The following is an 18323-nucleotide window of genomic DNA, read 5'->3' on the forward strand; positions in this document are numbered from 1 at the left end:
ATGGATGAGATAAGGGCAGCTTGCACTAAATTAGCTTTCTGGGCAATATATGATCCAAGGGATGCAAAACCCTTCTGGCTGCCTGCTGCTGAGGGAGCCAAAGCAAGGCAGAGCCAGAGCAAAGCTATTTGCAGATGGTGCTGTCTCCTGCTAAAAACAACTGCTGGTGCCCCTGAGCACCCGGCTGTAAAGTCATGACCCTAAGGCAAAGCAGGCCAGTGGGGCACAGCTGGGACACAGCTGGGACACAGCTGGCCACGCTCTGCTCAGCACCATTTCCCTGCTGGGAAGCGAGGCTGCAGCTGAGCTGCAGGAAGGATCTGTGTGCTGTGCCCCTCTCCGTGCACAGAGATGCAGCTCACAGCAGCTCTCACCTTCTGCTCCTCCAGCCCCAAATGTCAGGCTGGATTAGGCATCTCCTGGATCCTGACCTGCTTTCTCCTCCTCTGTAGATGTCTGGGCATCAGTTTCAGCACTTGCCATCAGATGTTCCTTGTTCTGCAGCAGGAGGTTTCCTCTGGTACCAGGAGCCTCCCGGCCCAAGTGTTGTGCAAGCAAAGGAGAAACAATAACTAAAACCAGTCTCTGCCATAAGGAGCTGACAGCATCTCCCTTATTCCTCCCAGCTTCTGTAAATAAATCCTTGGTAATGTCACTGTTTCTCGGAGGACGATAAAAGGACCTGTCGTCACTCCCTGCACAGACTTTTCCTGCCATTCACTGAGCTTTCCACTCCCTCTCCCACGCAGGGAGAGGTTTGTTAAAAATTAATTCTCATCTGATGACTGCTAATTATCTTAGAGGCTGTTGGTAAAGTGCAGCAAAGGGACCAGAGACAGCACTCAAGAGGAGCCCTGCGGGAGGAATGCTGGTTTGGATGGTGGTGCTGAGCAGGATCAGGCAGAGAGGATTTTAACTGATGCTCCTCCAGTAGGATGTCGGGCAGCAGAGGGATCACATCACCCACCAGATCTCAATATTATCCTGAGTTTCATCCTGGCTGTTGTTCCCCACCAAGCTCTGGGAAAGGCTCTGCACGATCCTTTCCCCTTGCCCTCCCTTGGCTGGAGCTGCTGTGAGCAGGGGATTTGTCCCCCAGCCTGTGAGCAGGGGATTTGTCCCCCAGCCTGTGAGCTGGGGATTTGTCCCCCAGCCTGTGAGCAGGGGATTTGTCCCCCAGCCTGTGAGCTGGTGCTCTCAGTGAGGGACAGCCACTCCAGCGTGCTGCTCCCCTTCCCCACGGGGTGAATGGGAAGCTAATCCCGGATTCTCATCTCAGCCACGCTGATCTAATTAATAGTAACTCTTTTGGCTTTGTAGGGCGGAGGGTGCCTGGATTTAGATCTGCATTACTGGAATCAAAACCAGGCCAGCTGTGCTTGTTGATATTAGAGATGCACAGCAAAGAGAAACAACATCCGTGTGCAGCGACACAGGAGAGGTGATTAAACCTTCCTGCTTCCACCTCTGCTTTTTTAAAAAACAAAAGAAAAATTAGGAGAGAGGCACCTGGAAAGCAGAGAGCCAGAAAGAAGCTTTACAGACCACTGCACATCATGACAAAGCTTTTGTGATCTCTGATTTTGGGGGACCACAAACATTGTGAGATTTTACTGCAAAATACTCATATCTGAGAACCTGATGTTTGCATTTTGATGGATTGGGGATTTGAATTTCTGGCTATCTCCAAAGTTTAGAGGTTCAGAGCAATGGGGATCAGAACTTCCTCCAGTTATAGTCACTGAGCTGTAACTGTATTGTACTGCACTCCCCTCTTCAGGATTGTTAAAGAATTTTGCAGATATTAATGACACATAATTACCATGGTCATGTTCCATTTTGAACACGAACAAACTGGGGCAGCTCAGTGCTGCTCACCTGGTGAGAGGCAGAGCAGCCTTTCAAAGGATGACAAATTGGGGTGACATTTTCAGGCTGAAACTTCTGAGAACAGAAAATTTCAGAGAAACCAGGGGCATGTGGAAAAAATGCTCAGGGTCTATTTCAGTTTTACTTCCAAATGAAAGTATTTTTATCCTTTGGTTTCCTACAGGTTTCCTTACATGGAGTACAGGTACATATTTCTGCTCTATACATGTCACATCTTAAGGCCTGTTAATGAAAAGCACTTCTTTGGAACAACACAGATGGGGGTTTTCCTTCATTTCTGTGCAGTTATTAGGGATCCATACTGAATTTAACATCCTTCTGTTTTTCCCGCCAGGATGATTCAGATGGCAAATGCATTTCTCTTTTGGCACAGGTTCTAACTGAATCATTTTCCCAGACTAGATTGTCACCTAACAGGATCCTAAATAAAGAGTCCACGTTTTATATAAAAAGCTGGATAGATAAAATGGAAGGGCCTTCCTGCACTGCTGCTGGCAGAGCTAAATCTCCCTCTGTACCAGGCTTTTCACTGCTAAACACCCATTTAAAACTGGTCCTCCTTGGTTTTAGCTTTGACTAATGACTAATGAATTTTCTTTAAAATATTTCCCTCTAGGCTATGTTGTGCTTCCTTTTCCCTGGCTTTAGGAGCTGCAAGGTACGTAAATATTCATCCTCTGTGTCCTCACACACAACAGAATCACCTTGAAGGTAGGTAGGGCCAGCAGCTTGATGTTGAATCTGATTTTGGTGAAAGTGTGAAATACTTCCCTGTGCTGTGTATAGTGCATCTTTTGACTAAGAAATTTATCTCTCACTTCTAGAAACTTTATTGGCTTTTTCTATTGCTTGCTTCAAAAAGCCAAGTTTCTGTCTCTTAGTTTTGAGGCCCCTTATAATGAAGTATTTTATTTCCATTGCAAACATAGAAAAGACACTGCCTCTATAAATGCTTGCATGCATCTGCCAGAGGTAGAATCACAGGTCAGTGATTGTGCTGTGTGCCATCACCTTCAGCATTGATTTGCAAAGAAAATGCAGAGAATATCCAACCATGTAGGGCTGTACAGCCAGAGCCTGTCCTACTGGTGGGTGGCTGAAGGTGACATTTATTCATATATTAATGGAGAAATGACAGTGCAGAGTGAAGGTGCAAGTGCAGAGCAGGACAGGCTGCAGGAATTCCAACCCCACAGCTCTCCTGGGGCTCTGCTGCAGTGGGCTTGGGGTAAACACACACACACACACACACACACATGTGCCAATAGCACAAAACCCCCCAGGCTCCAGGCAGGTTTTCCCCACAGATCCACACACGTGTTGCCATGATCCTTTGGAGCACACACCACAACTTCTGCTCACAGATGTGTTTCCACCCCTCTCATCCTTCGCACCAACACACACGTGCACACACACTGCTCCCAACACACGGACACACCTGGTGCACCTCTGTCCTCACTCCAGCTCGGTCATTCTCAGAAGCTGGTACAGTGCTGTGTTCTGGGTTTGGAATGAGAATGGTGTTGACACACTGTTTTGGTTTTTGTTAAGTTCTGTTTATCCTAAGTCAAGAACTCTTTTTTTTTTTCTTTTTTGTGTATCATGCTTTGCCAGTGAGGAGGTTTGCAGAAGAAACTGGGAAGGAGCAAAGCTGGCACAGATGACATGAGCTGGCCAAATTCCACAGCATAGAACACAATGCCCAGTGGCATAAATGGGGGAGTTATGGGAATGGGGGCTGATCTGGGCTTGGGAAGGGCCAGTCTGACATCAGCCAGCTGGAAGTGAGCAATTGTGCATCATTTGTTTTGGGTGCTTTTCCTTTCCTTATTTATTATCATTATTATCTATCATTATTATTCTATTTCACTTTATTTTCAGTTACTGAACTGTTCGTAACCTACAAGTTTTACCTCTGATTCTCCTCCCCATTCCACCGGGGGGGGGAAAAGAGAAGGAGGAGTTGCGTGGTGCTTAATTCCCAGCTGGGCTTAAACCACGACAAGCCTCTCCCGGGAATGCACATTCCCGCACACCTGCCAATTCTCCTCCTCCCGGTCCCTCTCCCAGGTGCGCGTGTCCGCTCGGGCGCGCTCCCGTGCGCGCTCGCCCCGCCCCGCGCGCGGCCCCGGGCGGGCGGGGCCGTGGCGGCCGCGCTGTCCCCGCGTTGCCAGAGCGACGGGCCCGGTGCCGCAGCCGCACCTGCGCCTGCGCCGCCGCCCCCGGTGCCGGTGCCGCCGCCGCTCAGTGCCGGCCCCTCTCAGTGCCGGCCCCGCGGGGCGCCCGCGGTCCTTCGGGCGGGGCGAGCGGCGGAGCCGGCTCGGGCCGAGCAGGTGAGGGGCCGGGCGGGGCGGCGGCTGAGGCGCGGGGGGTGCGGCGCGCTCTGCCCCCCGCCCCGGGCCGGCTGAGGGGGCGTCAGCGGCTCCGCGACCCCCGGGGCTGGGTGGGGAACGGGGTAGCGGCATCGCTGCTGAGGCCTTTTTCCGCCTCCCACGAACCCACCGCCCGCCGAGGGACCCTCCCGTGGGGGCGGGCGGGGCTGTGCTGCGCCTTGGGCGGCGGGGCGGCCCCGGGACCTGCGGCGGCTGAGGGGAGATGCCCTGGCGGTGGGGCGCGATCAGCCCCTGAGGGCCGGCCGGAGCCCCCCGAGGGCCGCTCGGAGCCCCCCGGGCCGGGGCGGCCGTTGCGGGGCAGCGAGCAGCGCGGCGGGGGCGCGCAGGGCGGCTCCGGGCCGGGCGCTGGCGCTGGACCAAAGCGCTTCCTGCGCGCCCCTGAGAGCATCCAGGGCCCTTTTCTCGCCACTGGAGCACAGGGGATGAAGGGAACCCCCTTGTCTTTCCGTATGTGCCGGTTCGGGGGCATGGACGTGTCGGTGTTTCTATTTGGGATGTGCCCCAGAGCAGGAGAGCGACCGCCCATCGCCTCCCGCCGCTCCCGCCCGCACCCACCGGGACAGGTTTTACACCGCATCCTCCCGCATCCTTCGCAGGCGCCTTTTGCATCGCACCTTTCCACTTTACAAAGTGACAACAGTGTCTTTTTCATGAGCAACACAGGGCCTGCAAAGGGCTGGACGGGTGGATTGTGTATATTTTGGAGTGGTTAGGGAATAACCTTTTGAGTGGAGGAGGAGGTTTTTCCTTTGGAGGAGAACGCCTGTCATCTGTGGATATGGCAGCAGAGAAGTGCAGGGCGTCTTCAGACATGGAGATGGTTCCAGACGCAGTTTCCCTACGCAGGACATGGGGTGGGACAGCAGGGAGGAAGGAGGGGCCCTTCCTGCCCTGTACAGCAGTGGAATGCGCCTGAGCCCACCTTATTGATTTAGTAAAGCTGAGACACTGAAGGTAAATGTGAACACAGAAGCTGAGGCAGCCCTGGGGGTGGAATTGTCTGTTTTGATCTGCATTGCAGGTGCATAGGAAGCATCCAGGGTACTTGTTGGCTTTACGTAGATGGTAAGATGCTTACCCTTAAAAAGCTGTATTGAGCTTTTGCAATATCAATTATATTCCTTAATTAAAAAACAAAAGGCAAATGGATGTGACTGTAAACCGTGCCTTTTCCCATATAATTTGCTCATTAGTGAAAGCAATTCTGTAGTGCGTTATTATGACTGAGCCTCTGGGAGACTGACATTTATGCTCTTAAGCTGCACATTGCTTTTTGGTTTGACAATTTAAAGCAAGTGCTTTATACACAGATAATGGCTGACTTGTAATATTGTTGCTTTTTCAAGCTTCTGGTGCTACTGAGGCTCCAGCAGTCATTTTTAGTCAAACAATAAAGATCAGAACGTCACAATAGAGGAAAGTATCAGCTGCTTAAGTGGAAAGGCAGAATATTGGCTAAACTGATGCTCATCACTTGTTTTCATGCTCTTGTACTTCTGCTTAATATATCTGTAAAGTTTCCTCCCTCATCCCCTTAGAAGAAGGTCTCATGACCAGTCCAGGTACTCTAAGGAGCTTCCAGTTCAGTAGTTCTTGCAAACTGTAAAACAGCAATAATTTAATTTCTTACATTTACAACAGATCTCAGATATAGCTGCATACTTTCATGGCTTTTAAATTATTTTTTTAAATGTGTTTTGTTACAAAAATCCCACTGTTCCATAGTGTGCCCTACTTCAAGAAGCTGTAGGTGTTAAGGACGATATATTTGTTCATCCAGATTTACCACATTAGTCAGTCCTTTAACTGCAGGAGGCAGAACACAAACTACCCAGTGCTGTTACGGCAGAACATGGATCATAATGTAAAGTAAAATAAAATATTTTTTCAACTTTATAAACAGCATAATAGAGGGAGTACAAGTGTAATTTTTAGGCATCTCATTTCTGTTCTGCGACTTAAAAAACAGCAGATTAAAGTAGCAAAACTATGAAATATTGTTTTTGTATTGGGTACAAAGATTACTATTAATCACTTTACTCAAGTCCATGTTTAACTTTATTTTGCATAGTGAGGTTTAAAAAAGGTAGCAAGTTGTAGTTTATTTTATAGAGAGAACAGACATCTTCATTCTTCTGAAAATTTACAATGCTGAAGAAATTTTTTTGCTGACAAGTGATACTTCCTGTGCATATTTATGTATATGTGTCTGTTAGTAACTAAAAGTGATGAGTTTAGTTGAGCAGCACTTTACTAAAAATTCAGCAGTCAAAGTAACTTGAGGAGGGGGAAAATCTGGGTGTGGGACACAGGTTTTTTCTTATTGCTGGTTTGGAAAGCACAGGCACCACAAGGAAAATGTAAGGATGTTGGTGCTGGAGAAGGACAGTCCTGACAGGGCTGTGACAGTCCCACAGCACAGACACAGCTCTGACAGGGGCTGCTGCAGTGATTCTTTTGTGTCTCAGCACTCTCAGAAGGGTCTGGCAGAGCCCAATCCTGCCTGGGAACAGCCTCCAGTCCCAGAGCTGAGGTGGGAGGGTGCCCTTGTTCAGGCACAAACCTTATCAGCACAGCTCTGCCTTCCTCTGCTGAGACAAACCCTCACCTCTGTTCTTGTATGAGCAGGTGAAGATGGCAAATAGTTCATTGAGTGGAGCTGACTGGAAGAGTTAACCCTGGTTACCACCTTCCCTCACCTCTGCTGCCTCCCCTTTACCTGTCTGGCTGTAGGATCATCGATGGATGTGGGCCTGATTCTTCTCTGTGCTCATTTTCAAATGATGTAAAAAATATCTTCCTCTAAAGCAGGATGTCCAGCAGTGTGATAATGGGTGTCAGTCTATCTCCATGGGAGCGGTGAATGATTTGGTTTAATAATGTTTTGTAGTTATCTACCAGCTCATTTCTCCTGGTGATGTTAAAGACTATGGTGCTATAAATAGGAACAACAAATTTATTTACTGCTAGGCATAAGAGGCATGACAAAATATTGCTGAAACTGATGTTTTCAGAGTGTATTGAAACGTCTGCAAGCTGTTTGTTTGAGTGCTTTTAAATAATCACTGAAAAAAGGCTTTTCTTTGGATTGTTATTTATTTCCTCCTATTAGGGAGCGTGTTTGTTCTCATTTTACTCCAAGGAAACCTTTGGTTTGTATTTAAAATGTGAAAATACATTGCTGCTTGTTGGTTTTAATTATTCGATTGAGAGAGATCAATCAATTTAAAATCAGTGTTATTTACAAACAGTGCTGGACTGAAAACTGTTAAATGTCATGGCTTCTCCATGAACAGAATGCTGGCTGTCTCCAGAAAGGCTGAAAAAATGCCAGGGAACAGTAGCTCCCTGTAATCGGAGTCGGTGCCCGGAGGGAGGGCACAAAAGGCAGGGCAGATCGCATTTCTGTGGAGCAGAGGTGTCAGGAAGAGTCCATCTGTAAGGAAAAGCCGTGGGAATGATGTCAGAACTGGCTGGTTCCCTTTGTAATTGAAGTGTGTCTGCTTGTTTCCTTTCTAGCCTCAGGAAAGCTTGATTTAAGCTGTGTAGCTGTACAGTCTCAGTTTGAGATACCTGGGTTATGTAAGGGAAGGAACAAAGCACCTCTGTTTGTTTTGACATCCTATTTAACACCAAAAAAATCTTGCTTAAGAAAGGACTCAGACATAGGTCATCACCACTACCAGATTTCCTTCATCAGCAGCTCTCAAAAGCTTTAGCAAAGAGGAGACCAATTTTTGTGTGTTTGATTGTAATTGCTGTTCTAAAATAATAAAAATCGATACCTTATGAAACAGCATCACAGAGTGCATTAGAGAAAAGCATCTCCTCAGCCTGTTACACTTGTCTGGAAATAGTTGTGCAGTTCTGTAGAGTTGCTTTATAATAGCTGCTCTCTGTAAATTATCTCTCAGGACAGATTTATTTAACTTGCTGTAAGGCTTCAGTGCCTTCTTCCATGTTTCACAAATATTCCTGGTAACCTCTGAAAATGATCATTTCTGCAGCTCATGCAGTAGGAGCTCAAGTGAGTGCCTGGAGCTGGTGCTGCTGCAGGAAACAGTTCTGCCTGTACCACCCCCCTGACCTGCTTACAGATTCTATTTTTTATTTTTCCTTTTTTTCACCTTCCCCAGGCATCTACAGCGCTGCAAAGTGAACCCACCACTTGAAAACAGTCAGTGGGAAAACGGGTTTGTTTTTTCAGCTGCACCAGTTCCCTGACCTGGTTCACTGAATGACCAGGAAGGTGATTCTGGAGCATTTCAGGAATGCAGCACTAAGTTCTTGCTCGGTGTATGTGAGTGGGATGGGTGAGACAAAGTCATGTCTGGGCTGGACAGTGAAATGTCTGTGTGGTGATGGGTTTTTGTTGAGTTTGAGAGCAGGAAAAGACCCAAAAGCCAAGTTGGTTACGTGAAACCAGCTTAGTAATTCTTTCAGTTCATGTTTCAGCAGGCTTCAGAAAGGGCAAATTTTTATATTGCACAAATATATTTTCTTTTATTTCTGATGCAATTCACACATTCTCGATCATAGAGGACAAAATTAAAAGAGGGTATGCAGTGTTCATGAGTATGTAATCTGTGAAAAAACCCCATGACTATTCTGTAGTATAGTGTGATTTCTAAGCATGAATTTGGAGTTATACGTAACTGATCCTTGTACCAAAAACCACCCACAGCTCAACCTTACTAACTAAAGTCCTGATTCAGCTTTAACTGAAGCTGGAGAACTTTCTTAATGACTTTGGGAAAAAATAGAATGAGGCTCAGGTTTATGTGTAACATTGATATTGTGTTAGTCTGGGAGAATTGAATATTAATTTTCTTGTCATTCTTCTGACAAAAGAACTTGGTTTTCTAGAAAGACTGACGTGTCTTTGCAGTATTGTGACTGCCTGGTTGTGATTGGGGTGCAGTTTGCATTCTGTGGCTCTGCTAGAGGTTGTATTAAAATAACAAAGTGGTTTATCCTCAGAATGAAGGGGTGAATAAAATAGAGGAGCCATTCTTTAGGAGCATGTGCTAGAGGACAGAAGAGAAGCAACCTGTTCCTCTACATGATGATGTAGTCTTGTTTGTGAGGGCTTTTATTGTCACTTCATCATTGCTAAAGGGGTTCTTTTGAAGTAGTCAGTGTCATTTAGGTAATAGTTCTTTGTCTCCCTAAAGTTAATTAGGCTCAAATTAGGTAATTTTCAAAGCTTCCTGCCAGAGTAAGCTATTTGTTCCTGACAGCTGTACAGCCATAGCTTTGCATACCCTGGTATTGGTGATAATAACTGTGTCTTATGAAATGCCACTGCAGGACCATTTGGTTTGGTTCTCTAATAGTCTCTGTCGCAGTAGTGATTTTAACATCTGATTCCTCTGAATCTTCCCTTGTGACAGTTCTGGGATTGGGTGGTCTCAAGGACAGAGAAAACACCACATGAACTATTCCAGTCAGTGCTCCTGACTCCAGGTAGACAGGCAGGCACGTAGGCAGTTGGTGAGTTCTGTGCAAAAGTACCAGCTGGTTCCTTTGAGCATCCAGAATTAAATCATTGCTACCAGGGTGCTGTCCACTCAATTATTCTTCCTGCTGCCATACCAGCTGCTGTAGGAGTAACAAAAAATCATCTTCTTACTAAAATGCTGAAATGTGTGCTTGCAGGACATTCAGAGATTAACTGTTAAGAGTTTACACAACCTCTGATCAGAAAATGATGGGAAAGGCAGAGAAACCACTGAGTAAAATAGCATCAAAAGCAGTAGAAATGGAAAAGGAGCTGAGAAAGCGAAATCACGTCCTTCCTCTGGGAGGACAGTGGCACAGTTCCTTCTTCCCTGCCATTGTCTTTATGAAAGAACTACTAATTTGGCTTGGTTTAAAGCAGACAAAGGAAGAGACTATGAGAACAAGTTACTGGGTCACTGATGATGTGTAAGCATTTGCTATATTGTCACACAGAAGGCTGAGGATAGAGGTGTTGCTGCAAGAGGTTCTCCTTACTGATAAGAAAGCACTGGAGAAGGGAAGGGATGTCCTGAGGTGGATGTTTAGGCTGAGTGTATTGTCTGAAAAGCCTGACTTCAGCAGCACTGGACTGGTTGAACTGGCTTACTCTGATGAACGATGGGTGAGCAAGAATCTGAAACTGGAACAGTTTGTCACTGAGCTGTTATTGCTGGATCTGCTTTAGTAGAGGTGTAGTGGTGTGATAGAATCAGTTTGTGGGGGACTTAAAACAAATGTTCAAGCAGAAAGAGGGCAAAGCCCTTGGGTTGGCTGTGGAGGCTGCAGGGTCTCCTTTGTGTCCTTTGAAAGGAGCTGAGCAAACACTTAGGGAGTGGCATTGTGTCTCAGAGATGGAGAGCTGATCTAAGCAGAGCAACAAAGTGACTGTCAGTAATTTCAGCATTAAGGCAGTGTTTAGATGAGTTTGGTCAGTTCAGTGACAATCTTTAAAATGGGGTCTGGCTAACACTTTGGAGGTTCTTACAAGAGGTATCTTCTGTCCTTACTTAGTTCTTGAAATTGTATTTTGTACAGCAAACAAATGACATTGTGGCAGCTTTTTTTACATTTTGATGGAGCGCTGGCCAGTGAGCAATTGAGAGGAAAAAGTCTGCCCATACATATTTCAAGGCTATGAGTTGGCAGGGAGCTAAAACAGCTTCTCAGGTGATGGTCACCCCATCCACGTAAAAGGAGGTTATTGTGTTCTGTTTAGTGGATTCCAAACAGGAATGAAAATATTAAATCACTGTTGTTTGGGCTTTGTTCCATCTTTTGGATTTGTGTCTAAGGTCAGAGATTAGCATCTCCCTCCTCCTATCTTGCAGTGGGGTATAGAGATGCTCTGATTTTGTGCAAAGGCATCTGATACACAGCCAGATGCTCATTGCCTTGAAACATTTTGAACTCTTTCCAAATGCTTAAGATCCAAAAAGGCCTGGAGCCTTCATCCTCTGCAAGGCAAGATGTGGCTGTTAAAATGTTAGTGACTGTTTATGGTGAGTATGTGATGAAGTTGCATTTTGAAAGCTCCTGTTTAATATTTTTTCCTTTTCCATATAAGATTTTGTGTATTCCCTTTTGAAGAGAACATAACACTTGTAAGGAGACAAACAATTTTTTTTTAAGGTGAGCTTACAGGAATGATAGTTGAAGTTATCTTCTCTGGAAGATGATGGCTTAGGTAGGTGCCATCATGATTAAAGTGTTGTATTTAATGTTCCCAAGGGAATTCTGTTTGATTAATTCCATTTGTTCCTCCTTGGTTATATTCAAGAGAAATTGTGAATCCATTGTTTGGAGGAGTTGAGGCTCAATCTCTGAGCTATATAGAAACATTTGGTGGGATGGTGGTCCTGAGAAATGAGAAATTGTGGATGTCTGAAGGGTGGAATGCATTGCACAATCCACCCAAAGCCTCTGTTGCTGACAGGTTGAACACTTGGTGTTTAGGGCCAGTCCTGCTGCCAGAGAGGAGCTGTGTCACCCTCACCATCACCCCTGGGCACTGCAGTGTCCCTTTAGTGTCACCCTTCCCAAATGCCACGTGCGTTCCCAGGGGACGTTGCCAAGCTCTGCATTGCACAGTTCTGTCTGTGTAAGAACATAGCAAACTTTTTTTTTTTGGTTTGGAGACAATGGGGAAGAGGGAAAAACCATAGTGACATAACTTTGTGCTGTGTATGCAGTCACAGTGTTCTTCCCAGCACTGGTGTCATTTATCTGCCAGCATCCAGCCAGAACCTGGTGGATTTGGGAGCTTGTCCCACCAGTTTCCATGGTGGGAGGTGGAGATTGCTCTGTGCTTTAAAGGGCACCACTGACTTCTGCATTTGCTGTTTCTTTTGTGGTTTTTGACCTTCCTGTTTCAGAGAGCCTGAGATGAAATCGGCTTAGTGCAATCCCAGGACTATGGGACATAGCAAATCTATGTTTGTATAGTGACTGTCACTTTCCCTTTTCCTGGTTTGACAGTGGATGGTTTTGGCTGATTCCCAGAGCTCAGGGACAGACCTCCCAGTTCTGGCTGTGCTGTGTAAAAAGTCCTGGGCAGGTGGGTGAGTGAGTTTGGAACTGGATCTGCTGCCCACACATCCATGGAGGCTGTGGCTTCACCTTGTTGGCTTTCCCTTGAGGGGAAGGAGAGAGGGCAGCAGACAACCAGGCTGCTGTGAGGGGAAAAGCACAGAAAGGCTGCAGAGGGTTGTGGGAAACTGCTTAGTGCAGAGGGGCTGCAGCTAAAACTCATCATGGGCTGATTTAATTGATCTCACTGATTAACTTACTGCTGCTGCAGGGAAGATGATGCTTTGGTGCTGATAGTTCTTATTTTCTTCCCAAGCCTATAACACTCACTTGCCTTTGATTATATTTGTTTTCTTCAGAGCAGGTAATCCTGGTGTGATCTTTCAGATGCAGAAGATCAAAGTGAAAAAGCAATTGAGGACATTATTAGTGAGAGCCTTGTTCTGGTTTTGTTGTTTTTTTTTTGAAGATTTAGAAACTAGTTTTTAATGAACGTGTTTATTTGCAAGAACTGAGCTATGAACACTTACTGTCTGTTGCTGGTGATGAAATATTTTCCTATTCAGGCAAGTATTTTCCTGTTCAGGTTATGGTTACAGGTGAAAAGCCACCATTAATACCCATTGTGAGAACACAAGCTCTGGGCTATTGTGTGGAGGCTGTTCTTTCACCTACTCCTATCACAGCTTAGGGTTTCTTTTGGAAAATACATTCCTCGATTAAGAATCCCTTCTGAGCCTTGGTGTCCTGCACAGTCAGAGCTCCAGCTGTGGCTTTATCCTGTTGTCATGCTCAGTTGATCAGAGTAGGATGAACACTGAAGAAATGGGATGATTCGGTAAAGCTCCTGTCTGTCTGATGTCAGCTTTGCAAGCCAGAGGATGTCACTTTGCAAATGTATCACAACTTAAATATCCTCACTCCTCAGAATTCATGGTGCCCCACAGTAATTGCTGTGCCTGTGTAGTGCCCCTTCCAACAGCCCTCCAGCACTGTGGCTGTGAGGGACCACCAGTGTGGCAGTGATGGGGTCTTGCAAAATTTGTTTAACCACCCTGGAAATCTCTTTTTAGAATGTGTTCGGTCCATAATTTTTGCTTGTTTGCTAACGATGGTAATTGTAAAATGACCCATTCACTCCACAAAGCACAGTTGGCACCGTTACCCACATTCTTGGGCACTGAACTTAATCCTTGATCTCTGTTACAAGGTAACCAGGCTGTTGGGCTCCTGCACAGAAGCAGATTTCTTTCACACCTTCATTTTATTTTTTTACAATCAAATGTTTCTTTCTGTAGGGATAAGTCAGTAGAAGATGAAGTCGGGTCAGGTCACTGATAAAATCAGGAGGGCTCTGTGTGTGTGTGATTTCTACACCACATCCCCAGGTGCCTAATGCATCACCAAGATGTAGGAGTACCAAGTCTGGTGTTCTTTTGGGGAATAAAATATAAAATTAAACACAGGGCTGTGATATGTTTAGGAATAACAAAAGTGTGTCACTTGCTCTGAGCTTATGCACTACCAATTTTAAACTGGTAGAAAAAATATCTTGCCATAAGACTCCATTCCAAAGCCAAGTAAAAGTAGCCAAGGCCTACTTTTACAAGGCTGTTCTGTAAGGGAAATCCAGCAGTGTAACAGGTTTCCATGTACTCGTAACCTGAGCAAGAAAAATCTGTTTGTTTTCTCTTTGAGTGAAGCATTGTCCTTGTCTTGTTCTGTGATATTTAGCCTGGTGTTGAGGAAACCCAAGAGCAGCCAGAGCTTCCCTTGTGCTGGTTCCAGTGCCCACATCTCAGTTCAGGCACCCCTGGCAGCCACATCCATGGCAGTGGCACCAGCCTGGCTCTGCTCAGACCCCTGCTTTGCCTTTTTCCTTAGAGCTGCTGCATTTTAATGCTTTTTTCCTTGTTCTTTCCAGGGATTTTACCAATCCCTGTGTCTCTGAGCAAGAGGGACACAGTAGCCCATTGCTCAGAACTCTACTTTTAACTTGAGACGAGGATTAATGACTTGGACTGTGTGAAGTTAATCCTTTAAATGTGTTAACTCCAAACAAATGAGTTCCCTGCTCCAGCTTACAGTATAATTAGGCTTTTGATAAACTCAGAGCACTTGTAATTGAAATAGTTCCAAAGCAGAAGAACCTTTTGTGGCATTCGATGATCGCACATCAGTCAATGCATCAGCAGTAGAATTCAGCCATTCCAGCTGATGCTGCCTGCAGAGGGAGGATCCCTGTATGTGCAAGGTAACTCACCATCACAATTCCATATCTGTTCCCTGGCAGGGTCAGGATGGCCACCTCAACCCTGGAGAACCAGCTGCAGAGTGCCCAGAAGAACCTGCTGTTCCTGCAGCGGGAACATGCCAACACCCTGAAGGGGCTGCACGCAGAGCTGCGCCGCCTGCAGCAGCGCTGCACAGGTACCCATTCCTCACAGTGACTGCTTCCCACTTGTGAAACCTCAGCAGGGTGGATTTAGAGTCCTCAGTTTGTATCTCGTGGCAAACTGGCTGATCAAAGCCACGTTTTTTTCATTTGTTCTTTAAAAAGCTGATAGTTCAGTTGTTTTACGTATTTGCTGATTTGCAGAGAATCTCCTATTCTTGCTTTGGGCAGTGGGAAGAGTTAATTCTGTATTTATTGAAAGCTGTCATTGTAAATTTTCTTGCCAGGTGATGTCTGGGTTCCATGATTATTTTCTAACAAAAATAAACACCTTTTTTCCTCAGATTTAACCTATGAGCTGACTGTAAAGAGTTCAGACTCGTCAGGTAAGGAATACATGGCATTTTTCTTTTTATGTTCAATTTGCTAATCTTTTTCAATGTTTGTATTTTCTTTTCTACTCTGCAGACTTAGTTATTTATGAAGTAAATAAATCAAAAATTCTTTCCCAAGGTCACACGAGAAATCCGCAAAAGAGCCAGGAATAGCACCTGGAACTGCTGACTCCACTAGACAGTCAGCTCCCTGCTTGCTATGTGGGAACACAGGACACAAATTTTAGGGACAGAAGAGTGAGACTATTTTTAAAACTAAGCTGAGTTGGTGCTGTAATTAACCACAAAGCTTTTATTTAAATATATATGTGTGTATGTGTGATGCTAATTATTTTGTATGTATTAACAACAGGTAAAGAGCAGGAATAAGATAACTCCCTGAGGTTAATCCCCTGGATCAGGGATGGTGTGGGATGAGTATTAACTGAAGTTAGTCTTTTGGATTCCTCTTGGGGATGGCAAGAGGGGCCCTATTGCACTGTTTTACATAATGGCTGTTGTTAACTTGAAACATTTCTGCTTCTCCTGTTCTTCCAGAAAGTGGTGGCACACGAAGTGATGAACTCAAAAGTAAGTGTAAAGATCTTGAAGCTCAGTTGAAAATCAAAGAAGCTGAAAATAGCGAGTTGTTGAAAGAACTTGAACAAAAGAACGCGATGATAATGGTGCTGGAAAACACTATTAAAGAAAGAGAAAAGAAGTATTTGGAAGAGTTAAAAATGAAAAGCCATAAGCTCAATATGTTGTCCAGTGAACTGGAGCAGAGAGCGAGCACGATTGCCTATCTGACCTCTCAGCTGCACGCGGCCAAGAAGAAGCTGATGAGTGCCAGCGGGACTTCGGAGGGGACCCCGTCTGGCAGCCCCGTGCTGTCCAGCTACAAACCCTCCCCTCCCAAGGACAAACTGCCGGAGACGCCGCGGCGCAGGATGAAGAAGAGCCTGTCCACACCGCTGAACCCCGAGTTCGAAGAGGCCTACAGAATAGGGTCGGAGAGCCGGAAGCTGGTGCTGCGAGAGCCCGTGGATGCCATGCCCGATCCCACGCCCTTTCTGCTGGCCAGGGAAACGGCAGAGGTGCATCTGATCAAGGAGAGGCCGTTGGTCATTCCGCCGATCCCTTCGGATCGCGCGCCCGGCGAATCGCACAGCCCCGCGCGCGAGAAGCCGCACAAGGCGCACATTGGGGTGGCTCACCGCATCCACCACGCCGCGCCCGCCCAGCCGCCGCAGGAGGTGGAGACCCTGGCCGTGGATCAGGTCCATGGAAGCAAAGTGGTCAGAAAGCACTCGGGGACAGACAGAACTGTCTGAGTACACCACGGAAGCGCTGTTCTGTGCTGGTTATGCACTGTGAGCCTGTAGGGTAAATAGCACCTGCGGTGAAGTTTCTTTTGATGCCCCATGCATGCCAAACTCCTCCCGGGTACATCATTAATACATTTTGCTCTAATGAAACCTCCTAGGACTGTGTTCATATGGCAAGGTATATAACCACTCCATGCTGTGGCCAAATCAGGGGGACCTGACCGCTTGCTTCCAAGTGCTGCTCCATTTAGTGAAACTGCAGGTGTGGACAAAGGCTGTGTTAGTGAGCGCTCTCAGAGGGAGCACCCCTCCCTCACACTGCAGCCACACGTGTTGGCTGGTAATGTTTGACCTGGCAGGGGCTCTCTTGTCTCCACTGTGTGTGTGAGCACTCCAGAGCCATCACTAACCCCTGGCAGCAGCACTGAAAGTTGGGCACGTGTATGTTCACTTCAATGACCTAAGGACGTCCCCAGAGTCCTTGCAAGCACTACTTGATTAATCCTAAATACTTTGGTTTGTGGCTTTAAGTAAAATATGGGTGGGGGAAGCACCATTTAAAGGGTTAATGACCCTTGTAGGAAGAGTATGAACACTGGGTTGTTTGTGGGGATTGTTTTGGGTTTTTTTTAATCAAATGGCTTCACGACACATTTTATGCTAGTCAGTACACTGCACTTGTAGCACCTTCCATACTGGCTCAGAGCTCCTTTTCCAGGGAGGAAATGTAACTGGCTATCCAATATGGAAATGATTCTTTATGCTCTAATCTGCACTTTTTTTGTAAAGGGATTATTTTTGTTTCCTAAAAACCGTAGTCTTGCTCTGGGCATCATCAGACAGTGCTGGATGCTGCCAGCCTAGAAGCCTGAGCTGCCCTTCTAAAATGTGAGTATTTAGTTTTAAGTGATGTAATCAATTCATACAGGAGAACCTGGCATCCTTGATTTCTGTCCTTGTGGATTGGGATGGACTTGCCTTGCACTTGACCAGATTCCCCTATTCCTTTGTAATAAGTAGCAGGTAGACTCAACAGCTGTTAGAGTACTTGATTCTTTTTTTATGTTTTTTTCTAGGGAAGAAAGGCATATTAGGAGCTGGGAGGGTATGTAGTTTTGGGATAGGAGCACGAGTTCATCCATTTTTCTTACATTCTGTTCACCTCTGCTTCACTCTTGTCTGCAGCCTCTGAGTAGGACCAGCAAGAAACACTGGCTCCCAAATGCTGCTAAGCTTATGATGTGCCTTTAAAAATTTGGAACGTGTATTCTCTGTGACAGCTGATGAAGGATCCCTGCCTGCCCTGTCCCCTCCCCTCGCCAGCTGTAGTTTGCCCCTCGTAAGCTTTTTCTGCAGCTGTGTTGGTGTGTGTCTCCCTCCGGAGCCTTGGACCAGCGTCCCCGGCAAAGGCCCTGGCAGAGCTGGCAGAGCTGTTCTCCCGCTGTGGTCCCGCTCGATTCCCGCAGCATGCCCCTTCCAGCAGGGCTGATCCTGGCTGAGGCTCTGCCCTCTGCGCCCTCTGGCACTCGCTGTCCCAAAGTCCCAGACTGCCTCAGCCTCGCGCCTTGCTGGCTCTGTGGTAGGAATTTGTTTCACAAGTGGTAGGGAGGGATAGGGAAAAGCTGTGCTCCCAAAAGGGGTTGGTTAAAGCAAGGTTGTTACTCTGAGGTTTACTGTTTTTACGTGTGTTGCATTAACCAGCAGCTGGTTCGGTTACTTTGGTTGTTGGCACCATGTTTTTATGGTCATGTGCTGTATGAGTGACCTACCCTGCCACTTGTTGGGGGCTGGTGGGAGGCACCGCTTCCAGGCAGCGCAGAAGTGATGCTTTGGGCAATTAAAGACATTTCTTACAACCATCCAGGCAAACCTTAGTCTTTGTGTGTGTGAGACCAACTTAACTCTCTCTTTGCAG

General features: G+C 46.4%; 1 protein-coding gene across 2 annotated transcripts; it reads left to right on the plus strand.

Annotated features, from left to right (window-relative positions):
• Positions 1-2517: 2517 nt before the first annotated feature.
• On the plus strand, positions 2518-18267 carry CCDC92 (coiled-coil domain containing 92). Of its 2 annotated transcripts, none has more exons than XM_033518166.1 (4): positions 2518-2548; positions 14605-14741; positions 15051-15092; positions 15639-18267. In XM_033518166.1, exons 2-4 carry the CDS (start codon positions 14612-14614, stop codon positions 16412-16414), a joined length of 948 nt encoding a protein of 315 aa, XP_033374057.1. In that variant the 5' UTR covers positions 2518-2548; positions 14605-14611; the 3' UTR covers positions 16415-18267. The 2 variants fall into 2 exon arrangements, with proteins under 2 accessions (XP_033374057.1, XP_015499675.1); XM_015644189.2 differs by lacking the exon at positions 2518-2548 and adding an exon at positions 4123-4223.
• Positions 18268-18323: the final 56 nt, after the last annotated feature.

Source organism: Parus major, chromosome 15 (assembly GCF_001522545.3).
Source record: "Parus major isolate Abel chromosome 15, Parus_major1.1, whole genome shotgun sequence".
NCBI classification, from domain to species: Eukaryota; Metazoa; Chordata; class Aves; order Passeriformes; family Paridae; genus Parus; species Parus major.

Coding starts and splice junctions, on each gene's coding strand:
- CCDC92 (XM_033518166.1), top strand. CDS start 14,612: ATGGCCACCTCAACCCTGGAGAACCAGCTGCAGAGTGCCCAGAAGAAC. Junction 14,742..15,050: donor CCTGCAGCAGCGCTGCACAG/GTACCCATTCCT, acceptor TTTTTTCCTCAG/ATTTAACCTATGAGCTGACT. Junction 15,093..15,638: donor AAAGAGTTCAGACTCGTCAG/GTAAGGAATACA, acceptor CTGTTCTTCCAG/AAAGTGGTGGCACACGAAGT.